General features: G+C 40.1%; 1 protein-coding gene across 2 annotated transcripts; it reads right to left on the bottom strand.

Annotated features, from left to right (window-relative positions):
• Positions 1 to 7,568: 7,568 nt before the first annotated feature.
• On the bottom strand, positions 7,569 to 12,139 carry emc10 (ER membrane protein complex subunit 10). 2 transcript variants are annotated; one of them, XM_087809976.1, is made up of 8 exons: positions 12,018 to 12,139; positions 11,828 to 11,897; positions 11,409 to 11,521; positions 11,210 to 11,323; positions 10,413 to 10,597; positions 10,255 to 10,348; positions 8,403 to 8,500; positions 7,569 to 7,773 (listed from the first exon to the last, which is right to left on the bottom strand). In XM_087809976.1, the coding sequence occupies exons 1-7, from the start codon at positions 12,108 to 12,110 to the stop codon at positions 8,414 to 8,416; spliced, it is 756 nt and encodes a 251-aa protein (XP_087666102.1). In that variant the 5' UTR covers positions 12,111 to 12,139; the 3' UTR covers positions 7,569 to 7,773; positions 8,403 to 8,413. The 2 variants fall into 2 exon arrangements, with proteins under 2 accessions (XP_087666102.1, XP_087666101.1); XM_087809975.1 differs by lacking the exon at positions 8,403 to 8,500.
• Between the last annotated feature and the right edge of the window lie 2,093 nt (positions 12,140 to 14,232).

Below are 14,232 nucleotides of genomic sequence, written 5' to 3'. Positions count from 1 at the left end.
ATGTATAACTACGTTGACATGTATAATTCTGCTCTCATAGATCATTTAGATTTTCCTGTGAGCGGGACAGAAAAGGTAGGAACCGCTTCAGTTACATATATATATATATATATATATATATATATATATATATATATATATATTGAGGATAACAAGGAGGTGGTTCTAACGAAATATGAAGCTCTTATATTTTATTATTATTTGATATGCTCTTCATCAACTTCACACTGGCGTGCGTTCTTATCTGCTTCATGTGAAGCCTGCGTGCTTTAATGTTACTTTTTCCTCCTTGTTTTGATCCCCAGATAATATGTAGCTTTTTTTATACTTGTGGTTTTTATGAACGCAAACATATTTTAGTGTCAGACACCAATAGTTTTGTTGCCTCAAGTTGTTTTCACGCTGTTGACTGGAATCATTCTCCTCAAGTGTTGTTCAAGAGTTTGTTATGTTATATATTGCTAAGCAAAACACCAGCTCATAGAGGTCACTTTTGTCGAATTGAGCTTTTTTTTTTTCTCACTCTGCATCAAAATAGTGTGAATCATGCGAGTTGACAACAGTTTTCGTTGAAGCTTCACATCTGATAAAGCCAACAGGAAGTAGACGCAGAGCATCGTCCTGATGTTATCGTCCAGTTCCACTAATCGTAGGCGAGAATCTGCTGATGGTGAAGAGATTGACATCATGAAGCAACTGCAGAGTTGACTCTCACTCACAGACGAAGACATGGCTGCACTGATCCTGCTGCTGGTGGCGCTCTTCTCCGACAACATCCTTGCTGAGATCATCCAGTTTGAAGGAGACCGTCATCTCTTCATCCTGAACGAAACAGCTCATGATGTCTGCGTGATCCAAAGATGGAGAGGTGAGAAGAAGAAACTTCTGTGGAACTCTTCACAGCCTCATGACTTCAGTTGGCAGAGAGAATATTCTTATGAAATAAACCGTCTGGAGGTCTCAGACTCGGGTCAGTACCAAGAACAGTGCTGGACCCACAACAACATGACGCACGAGAGGAACTTCACTCTCCTGGTTTGTGGTGGACATCCGAGGAGACGCCAGTACTTGCACCCTTATGTTGGACAGACACTGGAGCTGACTTGTGACGGTGTGGGACCAAACCAGAGTGTCCAGTGGGCTTTACCTCAATATAACCACAGAAGAATAAATGATGAATTTGCTTCAATTGATGATGAAACATCTTCAATGTACAAAATACAGCAAGTGAAGAACAAACCATCTCTTCTGGTTACGTTTGGCGTAAGTTCTGGTATGTTCTATTATTACTGTCTGGAGAAGAACCATCAGAGCTGTGAAGTACTGGAAGAGTTTGAAGTTGTTGTACAACCAATGTATATTCACAGCTGGGTGGGAGAGAGTCTGGAGCTGAACTGCTCTGACATCAGTGAAAACAAACCACACGTGTGGTGGATTGATACAGTGACGACATATGTAAAGAGTGACAACTACACTCTGATGTTTCCATCACTGACCTTGGACCACACAGGTGAATACACCTGTGAGCGCAGTGGTCAGTATGAATATTACGACCTGTATGTGTGTCCTGAGTCTGACCCGCCTGCTGTTGTGTTCTTCACTGGAGGAGAAAACGTGACTCTACAATGTGACTGGAAACAGCCTGATGAGATTCGCTGGTTCATGAAGACAAACAGAACTGAAGGAAGACAATCACAAGTATTAAATCAAGGACAAGAAGACGGAACCTTTCACTCCGACACGAGCCTGGTGATCACGAACATCTCTCTGGAACACAGCGGAGAGTTCTGGTGTGTGATTCTGAAAAGAAAACGTTGTGTGTTCACGTCTAAGACCCTTGTAATGTCCGGAGAGCCAGAGGTTGATCACCATCTCGTGAGGTCTGTGCTGCTCAGTGTCGTGATCTTCATGATGTGTGTGGTTGTTGTTGTGGTCTGGAGGAGGAGGAGTAGAGAGCAGCTCCCAGTACCTGTGGAGGAAGTGGAGATGTTGGAAGTGTCTCCAGCGTCAGCAGATGTTCAGCCAGAGACTCTCTGAGGCGTCAACATGATCTACGAGTGTTTGGATGAATCTTTATTTGACTGTTTCTTTGTAATTCGTGTGACTCTTGTTTCCTCTTCGATGTCAATAAAGTATAACCTTTGACCTCCAATAAAAGACTCCAGTTTTCTTTCTGTAGAGATGAAGTCGATGAGTGTCCGTCGACTAGAGGGTCAAAAGGCAGAGAAGGTTACGTTTACGAGCAGAAACACTTGGTACCATGAGGTGAGAGACGAAGGTGTTCCAGAGCATCCAGTGCCGACGCTTGATAAGGAGACCAAAGTGGTTCTTTACCTTTTTTACTGATGTTGTTTATTCTCTCCACAATCAAGTTCTGCTGTGTCAGTAAACATCTCATACTCAAAAATATTCTTTACTCGATACAGTTGTCAAAGACATTAGAAAAAGGACGCCTCATATAAAATACAGGTTTTTGTTTTTGTAAGAAAATAACCTCTGTTACAACATGTAACAATTATCTGTTACCATATTTTCCGCATTATACGGTGCACTGGATTATAAATGCAGCCAATATGGTGATTCGATATTTAGGTTAAATATTTTTAATACCTAATAGTCGCTAATGATAACAAGCTTCAGGTCCGAGGTAGAACTCATATCCAAAAACAACATTTTAGTATTGATAGGTTTCTGAGTTTGGTTGCTTTTGACAAGCCTACGAGAGAGACAATAGCGCTGTATCAGGCGAAGAAAAACTTTTTATTATGTTACGACCTTCACCACTGCATATGTACTTCTGGCAGCCAGGGAGGTCGTTGACTTTGACCCTGAGACCACAAACACATTTGTTTTCGGGCCTCTGGGTCACCTTGACCCTGATATAAGTAAGTAAGTAAGTAAGTAATATTTATTTATATAGCGCTTTTCGATATAACACAAGGGATACCACAAGCACATTTGTTTTCGGGGCTCCGGGTCACCTTGACCCTGGTATAACAGAAGGGATACCACAAGCATATTTGCTTTCAGGCCTCCGAGTCACCTTGACCCTGATATAACACAAGGGATACCACAGACGTTTGCTTTCGGATTTCTGGGTCACCTTGACCCTAGTATAACACAAGGGATACAACAAGCACATTTGTTTTCGGGGCTCCGGGTCACCTTGACCCTGGTATAACACAAGGGATACCACAAGCATATTTGCTTTCAGGCCTCTGAGTCACCTTGACCCTGATATAACACAAGGGATACCACAAACGTTTGCTTTCGGGTTTCTGGGTCACCTCGACCCTGGTATAACACAAGGGATACCACAAACGTTTGCTTTCGGGTTTCTGGGTCACCTCGACCCTGGTATAACACAAGGGATACCACAATCACATTTGCTTTCGGGTTTCTGGGTCACCTTGTCCCAGATATAACACAAGGGATACCACAAACACATTTGTTTTCGGGCCCCTGGGTCACCTTGACCCCGTTATAACACAAGGGATACCACAAGCACATTTGCTTTCGAGCCTCTGGGTCACCTTGACCCTGGTATAACACAAGGGATACCACAAGCACATTTGCTTTCGGGCCTCCAAGTCACCTTGACCCCGATATAACCCAAGGGATACAACAAACGTTTGTTTTCGGTCATCCGGGTCACCTTGACCATGATACAGTATATGTACACAAGGGATACCACCAGCACATTTGTTTCCTCACTAGCACGACACACTCCGACGACCATCCAAGCAACTGTTTAATAGGAAGACTTCCGTGGATGTTGACAAGATAATCCTCGTCCGTCTGTGCTGAACGAGCGTCTGATCGTAAAGCCTGGACTTCAGCGACGTGTCTGGCGTTCTCGGGCGTCCAGATTTACAGAGTGAGAACGACAGGCCAGACTCTTCTGACCCCCCAGAGCTTTACTGCAACGCAAACCTCACCCCTCGCACTAAATCACCGGGTGTCTCCACCGAGCAACACATGGTGCCCCCACGATGTTCGGCGGAACACAGGGTACAAGAGATTTATGGGCGACTGCTGCTTCTGATGTGACCGCGGCGGCTTCAGTGTCTTCAGGGAAGATCGGTTTTAAAACGTTTTTTCGTGTTTTCTGAAGTTTGTTGAAGCCATCGAGAGCATGGCGTCCTCACAGGAAATACTCCTGACAAACTTGTACAGTTTCTCAAAGTGTGTTTCCTTGAGTTACGTTCAAGAGGAGCTAATGTGCTTTTTACCCTAAAACCTTAAATCAAACACTACAAAAATGGCCGATGCAGCTTGTTTCCATGAATCCAACTATCCTTATATGTATTAATACGTATTAAGAGTCAGTGTCAGCGATACGAGATAACGTGATACTGTAGTAACAAGTATATATGTGTAGTATTGTCCAGTACTTGACTCTGGTGCTGCAGAATTTACAGACCACATGACTCTTGACGAACTACTTTTATTTGTTTTCAAACCAAAATATGTCCAAACGTCAGCTTAAAAAGCTGCTGGAGTCACTGTATCCTCTCGTCCTCAGTCGTAACTGCTTTCATTTGTTTCAAACCAAAATATGTCCAAATATCGGCTTTAAAAGCTGCTGGACTCATTGTATCCTCTCGTCCTCAGTCGTAACTGCTTTCATTTGTTTTCAAACCAAAATATGTCCAAACATCAGCTTTAAAAGCTGCTGGACTCACTGTATCCTCTCATCCTCAGTCGTAACTGCTTTCATTGGTTTTTAAACTAAAATATGTCTAAGCATCAGCTTTAAAAGCTGCTTGAGTTGACTGTATCCTCTCGTCCTCAGTCGTAACTGCTTTCATTGGTTTTTAAACTAAAATATGTCTAAGCATCAGCTTTAAAAGCTGCTTGAGTTGACTGTATCCTCTCGTCCTCAGTCGTAACTGCTTTCATTTGTTTTCAAACCAAAACATGTCCAAACATCAGCTTTAAAAGCTGCTGGAGTCACTGTATCCTCTCGTCCTCAGTCGTGACTGCTTTCATTTGTTTTCAAACCAAAACATGTCCAAACATCAGCTTTAAAAGCTGCTGGAGTCACTGTATCCTCTGGTCCTCAGTCGTGACTGCTTTCATTTGTTTTCAAACCAAAATATGAACAAACATCAGCTTTAAAAAATGCTGGACTCACTGCATCCTCTCGTCCTCAGTCATCGCTGGGATCTCACGGCATTTCATTCTTCCTTTAACTGCAGACAACGTAAAAACTGCTAGAATCTAGAGGCCTAAAGTTTAATGGCAACACAAAATGAACAAAATGTTTAAAAGTTTGCATCTTAATTGTAATTAACATGCGTACTGAATATAATTTTGTTATATATTAAACTGTAAACCATAAAAGAACTATGGAGAAAATGTTTTTTCTCATTTCAATGCAAAAAAAGAAAAGAAAATGGATTCACTGCTGCTGAATATTGATACAGTTTTGTGAATAAAATATATTGCAATGTATCGCAGTCCATATTTTCTACCACTTCTACTAAAAATATTATTCACTGAAAATACTGTGAAGCTTTGATTGACAGCACGTGTTATATTTGAGGTTTTCAATCTTTTCTTTCGCACCGTGGACGGGTTTAATGTCGGCGTCGTATCCGATGGACCGACCTTCAGATTAAAAAATAAACGTAACTTTAGGGAATATTTTATTTCAAAATAAAACACCGTTAATACATTAATAATCAATCGCAGACAACTGGTCGTCGTGGTGACGGAATGAAAACATCACAGACACGATCCCAGCTTCGCACTCGTGGCGTTTTGACTCCGAAAATCGTAAAACACGCTCAGGCAAGCATGTGCCGACGAAAGTTATCCACATGTGTGTTTGACCTCCGCGGAGCCGCTGATCCGTTACCGACGTGTTGAGAGCAACATGTGTTCCGCGAATCCTCCACGCAACCGCGACGTATAGAATTCCGCTCGCCCGATCACAACAAGCCGAGCCCTTCCCGGTACACGATCGTATATCACCCTCGCCGCTGATAGAAGTCCCAGCGTGCACCTGGGTTTGTGCTTATGGCGTGCGGAAGAGGGAACAGGATCCATAGGAAACAATTCAAACGTGTGCATTTGCAGCTTATCTTGCTGATGGTAACGCGGCTGATCTCCGAGGATTCACCAGATCCACTTACAGACTAATGGTCTCCGCTCGCCTTTGACCGAAACCGTCTCGAGGCTCAGCCTTCGTGTCAGGCGGGAGGTTGACCTTTTTGGAGACGCACCCGTCCGGTGATTGGACGAGGCCGGAGGCCGCCGAACGGGGGGGGGGATTGATGGGGGTCGAGGCTCAGCTGCCGGGAACAAGAGGATGTTCCTAAAAACAGGTCCAGATCCACAACGTTGACACGAGGGCTGGGTTTTGTTGTCGTCTGCAGTAGATTCCAAATCAACAAAGAAACACTAGGTGACCATGCTTGTTTTCAAACTAAAATATGTCCAAACATAAGCTTTAAAAGCTGCTGGAGTCACTGTATCCTCTCGTCCTCAGTCGTAACTGCTTTCATTTGTTTTCAAACTAAAATATGTCCAAACATCAGCTTTAAAAGCTGCTGGAGTCGACTGTATCCTCTTGTCCTCAGTCGTGACTGCTTTCATTCGTTTTCAAACCAAAATATGTCCAAACATCAGCTTTAAAAGCTGCTGGACTCACTGTATCCTCTCGTACTCAGTCGTAACTGCTTTCTTTTGTTTTCAAACCAAAATATGTCCAAACATCAGCTTTAAAAGCTGCTGGACTCACTGTATCCTCTTGTCCTCAGTTTTAACTGCTTTCATTTGTTTTCAAACTAAAATATGTCCAAATATCAGCTTTAAAAACTGCTGTAGTCGCTGTATCCTCTCGTCCTCAGTCGTAACTGCTTTCATTTGTTTTCAAACCAAAATATGTCCAAACATCAGCTTTAAAAGCTGCTGGACTCACTGTATCCTCTCGTCCTCAGTCGTAACTGCTTTCATTTGTTTTCAAACTAAAATATGTCCAAACATCAGCTTTAAAAGCTGCTGGAGTCGACTGTATCCTCTCGTCCTCAGTCGTGACTTCTTTCATTTGTTTTCAAACTAAAATATGTCCAAACATCAGCTTTAAAAGCTGCTGGAGTCGACTGTATCCTCTCGTCCTCAGTCGTAACTGCTTTCATTTGTTTTCAAACCAAAATATGTCCAAACATCATCTTTAAAAGCTGCTGGAGTCGACCGTATCCTCTCGTCCTCAGTCGTGACTGCCTTCATTTGTTTTGAAACCAAAATATGTCCAAACATCAGCTTTAAAAGCTGCTGGAGTCACTGTATCCTCTCGTCCTCAGTCGTAACTGCTTTCAAACCAGAAGCACATCAGACTCTCTTGAAACAACGACATTAAACTAGTATCGTCTCGATCCGACTTGAGCATCTACGGCGACTTTACAAGCAAGTCTGGGATTTAACGGACATTAGGAAGAAGGAAAGTTAAACTTACCCGCTCGAGGTTAAAAAGAGTCCAAGTCAAGTCAGACAATCCAGAGCGAAAGTGAAACGGATTTCAAATGCTAAAAAAAAAAGTCGATGAAATAAACGGGGAAGTGAAGTAATAAATACTTTATTTTCACAGTTTGATATTAAAACAGCAGTCGCCTGCAGGTTCCCTCACATACTCGCTTTATTTACAGCAGTTAAAAGGCAAGAACATCACCGTCCGCCGCCGTTCGCGGCTCCTCCGCCGCCGCCGCCCGACTGATCCTGGGCGCCGGACATCATCAGGAAGAGGACGAGCGGCACGATGTACATCCACTGGAAGACAGTTAGAGCAGCAGTGAGTGCGAGAGCCTGAACGCCATCGGGTCTAGAATCGAGCGACGCGCTCCAGATTAGCCACGTCCTGGATTAGCCCACGTTAATTTTCTACAAAGACGAAAGAGTCGAGAGTTGACGTTAAAAAGGGAGGGAAAAAAAAAAGACGGATCGGAATGTCGGACTCTGACGTCCGTTGGATTTTGTTTTGAACCTTGAGGAGTTCGAGAAGAAGGAGGAAGTGTTAGATTTGTTGTTATTCTGAAGGCGACAGCAGCAGCAGCAGCAGGACGAGGAGAGAAAACTGTGAAACCCTCGTCTGCCCAGAGAAATACATCCAATAATAAACTCACGAACAAAGACTTCTTAAGTAATCACTATAAAAACATGGATGAGAAGCAAGAAAATGACTGATTTATGGTTAAATTCTCTTTAGAATATATCAATATTAGAGTTCATAATCGTGTTTTTTAAATCAGGAATTTAACGTTAAATTGTACGACAAATTAACCAAATGGAAAATGTGAGCAAAAAACGATTTTTCTTGCTTCTTAAAAGCGCTGGCGTCTCCGGGCAGAGAGAGTTCCACGTCCAGGACCAAGCGGGACATAAAACAGAGAAAACTGTACTTCAGCGGGATTCAGCTCTGCTCTCCGCCGCCCCCCGCTGGGGGCTTTGACGAACTGGTGGCCATGAGGAAGATGGCACCTCCCAGAATCAAATACCACTGGAACACAGCAGAGCCGGCGGGTCAGCGCGCACACATGACAACACACTGGTGAAGCTGGAGGACGGAGGACGGCCAGGAGGACCATGAGGTGGGAAGACTGGACAACATCTGTGGCGTTGGAGATGCTGGACCATCGATCGCTCCTGATTATTTACTGCGGAAACTTTCTTTTGACGTTGAACCACTTCTCGTCTATAACTAGTTGTTTGTTGATGTTTTTGGCAACTTTCGCTGAGTATTTGTTTGTAGAAACAAGTGTGAAATAATGTGCAGGATATTCAATGTATATACAATAAAAATATCCGTTACTGGTTTTGCCCTTTCATTGTCCCTGAGGTGACAGTTTGTTTCTTATATACCTTTGAAAACATGTCAGAGAAGAGGTTTACTTATATTTATTTTATGATGTTATAGTAGACTGTTGTTTTTTCTACACTTGTTAAGCAGTTTTATTATATTATTATATTTAATTTATGTTGATTTCTTATATTATTATATTTATATTGTACCGTTCTTTTTTCTACACTTGTTAAGCACAGTTTTCTTATATTATTGTATTTATTTTATGTTGATTTCTTATATTATTATATTTAATTTATGTTGATTTCTTATATTATTATATTTATATTGTACCGTTATATTTTCCACACTTGTTAAGCAAGGTTTTCTTATATTATTATATTTATTTTATGTTGATTTCCTATATTATTATATTTATATCTTACTGTTATATTTTCTACACTTGTTAAGCAGTTTTCTTATACTATTATATTTATTTTATGTTGATTTCTTATATTATAATATTTAATTTATGTTGATTTCTTTTTATTGATTATATTTATATTGTACCGTTATATTTTCCAAACTTGTTAAGCAAGGTTTTCTTATATTATAATATTTATTTTATGTTGATTTCTTATATTATTATATTGATATTGTACTGTTATATTTTCTACACTTGTTAAGCTGAGTTTTCTTATATTATTATATCTATTTTATGTTGATTTCTTATATTATATTTATATTGTACTGTTATATTTTTCTACACTTGAACACATTTTTCTTATATTATTTATTTTATGTTGTTTTCTTATGTTATTATATTTATCCTAAGATGTTAGTAGACCGTTATATTTTCCAAACTTGTTCAGCAGTTTTCTTATATTTATTTTATGTTGTTTTCTTATATTATTATATTTATTTTGTGATGTTATTTCACCGTTATATTTTCTACACTTGTTAAGCATAGTTTTCTTAAATGTTTATTATTTATTTTATGTTATTTCTTATATGATTATGTTTATCCTATAATGTTATAGTAAACTGTTATATTTTTCAACAACAGTTGAAGGCAGTTTTCTTATATTATCATATTTAACTTGCTTTTGTTAAAGTATACCATTGTATTATTCTACACTTGTTGAGCACATTCGTATTATAACATTACTAGTATTTTATAATAGTTGGAGCTTTTATTTTACTTTGAAAGCGTAATATGTTGTTCTCCGTTTTTGCTTCATGTGATTAAATGTCTGGCAATTTGAAAACAATGTTAAAATAAATAAATAAATCAAGAATAATCTATATTTATGTATTTTTCTACACGTCGCCCAGCTCTACTACCAGAGTAGCTTAAGTAAAGAGTTTTTTAAATATCCTCTGGTTCAGATGCAACAGCAGGACTTGCATGTTTCAGTTCACGACACACAGACGTCAACAGAACCATTTTAAAATGACCTAAAAGTACTCACATATTTAGCAAAGAAGGATTTCTGCTCCTGGGGATTCTTTCCTTTCTTCTCAGTTTCCATGTCCATCCGTTCAAGGAAGAAAGCCGTCTCGGGTCTGAGAGCAAACGCCGCGGTCAATACACGACCAGCAGGGGGCGCACACAGACAGGTAAACTCACCCGGGCGCATTGATGGGAGCGTTGACGCTGAGCGTGGTGTTGAAAACCTCCAGATCCACCTCGTCTTCCACCTCCGTGCCTCGGCAGGCTCCCGGGTGCGTCACTATGGAGATGCCGATCAGGTAGCCGGAGACGTCGGTGTGGAGGCTGATCACGTCGCTCAGGTGAGACTCCACCATCGCACACTGACGGGGAGACACGGGATGATCTTTATTTGACAATAATAACAATCGTGCCTTTATAGATACAGAGCACATTGAAAAACACATGAAACATGACATCTTTAGAGTCAATTCATGTATAAAGAATTATTATAGAAAGAAAAAATCCTGAGTATACGGAATAAATATTTAAACTAGGGCTGCACGATATATCGAAAAAATATCGATATTGCGATATTGGCGTGTGCGATATGCATATCGAAAACATGTGCCATAACTTAAAAATGTTTTATTGTATAAATCAAGCATTTCTTAAATTCGCACTGACCTTTAAAGTATATACTTTATTGAATATTGTTTTGATTGTTTGAGCGCTTTGTGACCCTGGTCTGGAAAAGCGCTATATAAATACAAATTACTTACTTACTTTGACCAATCAGTGTCTTGTTCTTTAAAGTTGTCAATTTGTACTTCTATGTCTTGTTGTCCTTTACGTCTCGGCCTATCGCAGTTTGCTAGGCTCGGTTGCTATGGCGCCCTGACGGCTCATTATATACACGGAATTGAAATGTGAATAAAAGCATACACTAAAACCGAAAGCGTGTCGTTGTCTGTGTAATCGGGAGAAGCTCTTACAGCTCGGACGAAAGCCGTCAGGTGACCCTCCAACTGCCTCTCCGTCTGTCGCTCGGCCTGCAGGAAAACCCGGGGTACGCGGATTCTGTAGAGCGCGTCCACGGCCGCCACTTCCTGTCCGCAAAATAATAATAACAACAACAACGACGACGAGAGTCAACGCCGATGAACTGAAATTCATGTCACGCCGAAGTCCCACCTTCAGCTTGACCCGGTCCTCCTCCGACAGCGGGTTCTGACTCAGCGACACGCTGGGTTCTCGTCCGGATCTCAGCAGCAGAGATCCTCGGAGACTGAACTTCGCAACGTCGTCTGAAGACACAAAAAAAAACAGTCAGAAACAGGGTTTTAAAGTGAAGCAGGCGAAGAAGAGAGTGCAGCACCGGTGGAGGACGGGAAAGGGCGAGACCAGAAATAGGGGTATCAGAGGGACATGGGGAGGAGGTTATAGATGACATTAGGGGGAGCAGATCGGTTGGAAATGTGAGAAGAGGTTGGAGCGAGAATGTTGCAGATGTAGATACAGCAGGTTTCAATATGTAGCATCATGTAGCTCGTAAGCTAACCACAATAAACGAACATATCATTTTTTTTAAAAATCTAAAAATATAACCTTACCGACTTCAAAAGAATGTTCCAGGGGTACAGAGAACCCACCGCTCAGTTCTGTCTCGAAGTTATCTCCGACCTGAGGTGAAAATAAAAGAGATTTGCTGGAGCTAACCGGCTAATGCTAACGTACCAGGCGAAACTACTGACACCTAAATTGAGAATTTTTAAACCTCTCACTGAATTTACAGTCACTCACCCTGCGACCATTGTTGCTGGTCACCAGCTCAACAAAACAGACGAAGGAAACCGTGAAAATAGAGAAATAACGAAGCGATATTAGACGAGCCATTTCAACACGGACATGCGCAGACAGTCCAACCAGGGAGAGCCTCGACTTCCGCACTCTGCTTTCAAAGTAAAATAAAAAGCTCTAAGTTATTATTATTAATTCACGGACAAGCAAATATATATTTATAATTATTTTTAAATTAATGACCTGTTTTTCTTAAAACTGTATTGATGACACACTTTTGATGGAACAATTATTCGAGCTGTTATTTTATTATTATTTTTTTTTCATTTCCGGTGGTATTCCCACTTTTCTTTTTTTTATTCAAAATATCTTGTTGAATAATTCATGGAAACAAGTTTATATATAAAAACTATTTTCTTTTTTATTAACTCGAGTTCGTTACTTTAAATAAAATGTTTACTGTAATATACGTTTGGTTCTAGTACTAAAAGTAATTTCCGGTAGATGGCGCTACAACACTAATACTTGTATTGTATTTAAAGAAAAATTATATATATATTGACGTGATATTGAGTTACACGAGTGATGGACCAAAGATACTTGATTCAACTATGGAGGACGAAAAGAAAATTATATATTTTTTTAATACACTTTTTAGAATAATTGTAAACATATTTATTGAATTTATTCAAATACTTTCCATTTTACCAAAATAATATATATAACTTTAGTTACTTAAATTCATTTCCACTCATCATAATTTTCTGCTTTTTCTTTATCGTTTAAAAATATCAACATTATTTTAGTGAACGGGATGTTGAGCTAACGCTAGTTAGCAACACAGCTAACCCTAGCTTCAGAGATCTTCTTCTTCTAGTAGATCTGGACAGGAAGATGTTGGACCAGGAGGAGGCCCCGGTGCAGACCCAGGACACCCCGGGGAGATGAAGGACGTCTGAGTGACGACGGGAGGAGGAGGAAGACAGGAAGACGTGACAGATGTGACAGATGTGATTGATGTGATTGATGGGATGTATTTTTGAGACGAGGAAGAAGTTGTGCTGACGCGACAGAAACACATCCATCATCTCCAGCATCTCCAGCGATGATCCTGCAGCAGCGCCGCGGAACAGCCAGGACACGACGGGTGAAGGATCTTTCTTTCAGTCCCGACTTTTGATGACTCGGTTTGATTTCGGCAACTTATCTGACCTTTGACCTTTGACCTCCACGTTTTAGGTTCGAATGAGTTCAAAGTCAGCGATTATTTTTATGAATGTTTTGACCTTGAACTAAGCTTTTCTTTTCTGTTCTATTTTACCGTAAACAAATAATTTTGACTTTGAACTCATCTTGGCTTTCCTTTTTTTTAAATTACCTTGAACTAATCATTCTGACCTTGAATTTGCGTTTTTGACTTTGTCGTCTTGACCTTGAACCCAGAATTTTTTTTGAACTAAAACAAATAATTTTGACTTTGAACTCATTGCTTTGACCTTGAGCTGATCTTTTCGTTCCCTTTTTTTTACCTGCAACTTACCATATTGACCTTAAACGCATCCCTTTTACTTTTTCTTCTCGACCTTGAACTCATCCCTTTAGATTTATTGTTTTGACCTTGAACTCATCTTTCATTTTCATTTATTTTTTTGACCTAAAACAAATCATTTTGAAATTGAATGGATCCTTTCTTTCTTTCCTTTTTTTTGACCTCAAACTGATCTGACCTTGAACTCTGCTTTTATGTTATTTTTATCGTTTTGACGTTGAAAACTTTCTTGTGACTTTATCTTTACGGATAATTTGAATTGTTGCTTTGACTTCATTCGTTGACATTGAACTCATTGTTTTAACTTTGAACTCGTTGTTTTGACCTTGAACTCTTTGTTTTAACCTTGAACTCATCTTTTCTTTCTTTTTTTAACACAACTCATCATGTTGACCTTGAACTCATTGTTTTGACCTTGAACTCATCCTTTCTTTTCTTTTTTTAACACAACTCACAACTCATCATCTTGACCTTGAACTCATTGTTTTAACCTTGAACTCATTGTTTAAACCTTGAACTCTTTGTTTTAACCTTGAACTCTTTGTTTTAACCTTGAACTCATCTTTTCTTTCCTTTTTTTAACACAACTCATCATGTTGACCTTGAAGTCATTGTTTTAACCTTGAACTCATCTTTTCTTTCCTTTTTTAAACACAACTCACGACTCAT

This window comes from Callionymus lyra, chromosome 15 (genome assembly GCF_982586985.1).
Source record: "Callionymus lyra chromosome 15, fCalLyr1.hap1.1, whole genome shotgun sequence".
NCBI lineage: Eukaryota > Metazoa > Chordata > Actinopteri > Syngnathiformes > Callionymidae > Callionymus > Callionymus lyra.
The sequence above is the reverse complement of the archived record's forward strand: the minus strand, read 5'-3'. Positions and strand labels throughout refer to the sequence as shown.

Bases quoted from the DNA above. Each gene is read 5' to 3' on its own strand.
- emc10 (XM_087809975.1), bottom strand. From the start codon at position 12,110: ATGGCTCGTCTAATATCGCTTCGTTATTTCTCTATTTTCACGGTTTCC. The intron at 11,522-11,827 runs GTAAGGTTATAT...TTGTGTCTTCAG, and splicing joins GGAACATTCTTTTGAAGTCG to ACGACGTTGCGAAGTTCAGT. The intron at 7,774-10,254 runs GTGAGTACTTTT...ACTGTCTTCCAG, and splicing joins AATCCTTCTTTGCTAAATAT to TGGATGTACATCGTGCCGCT.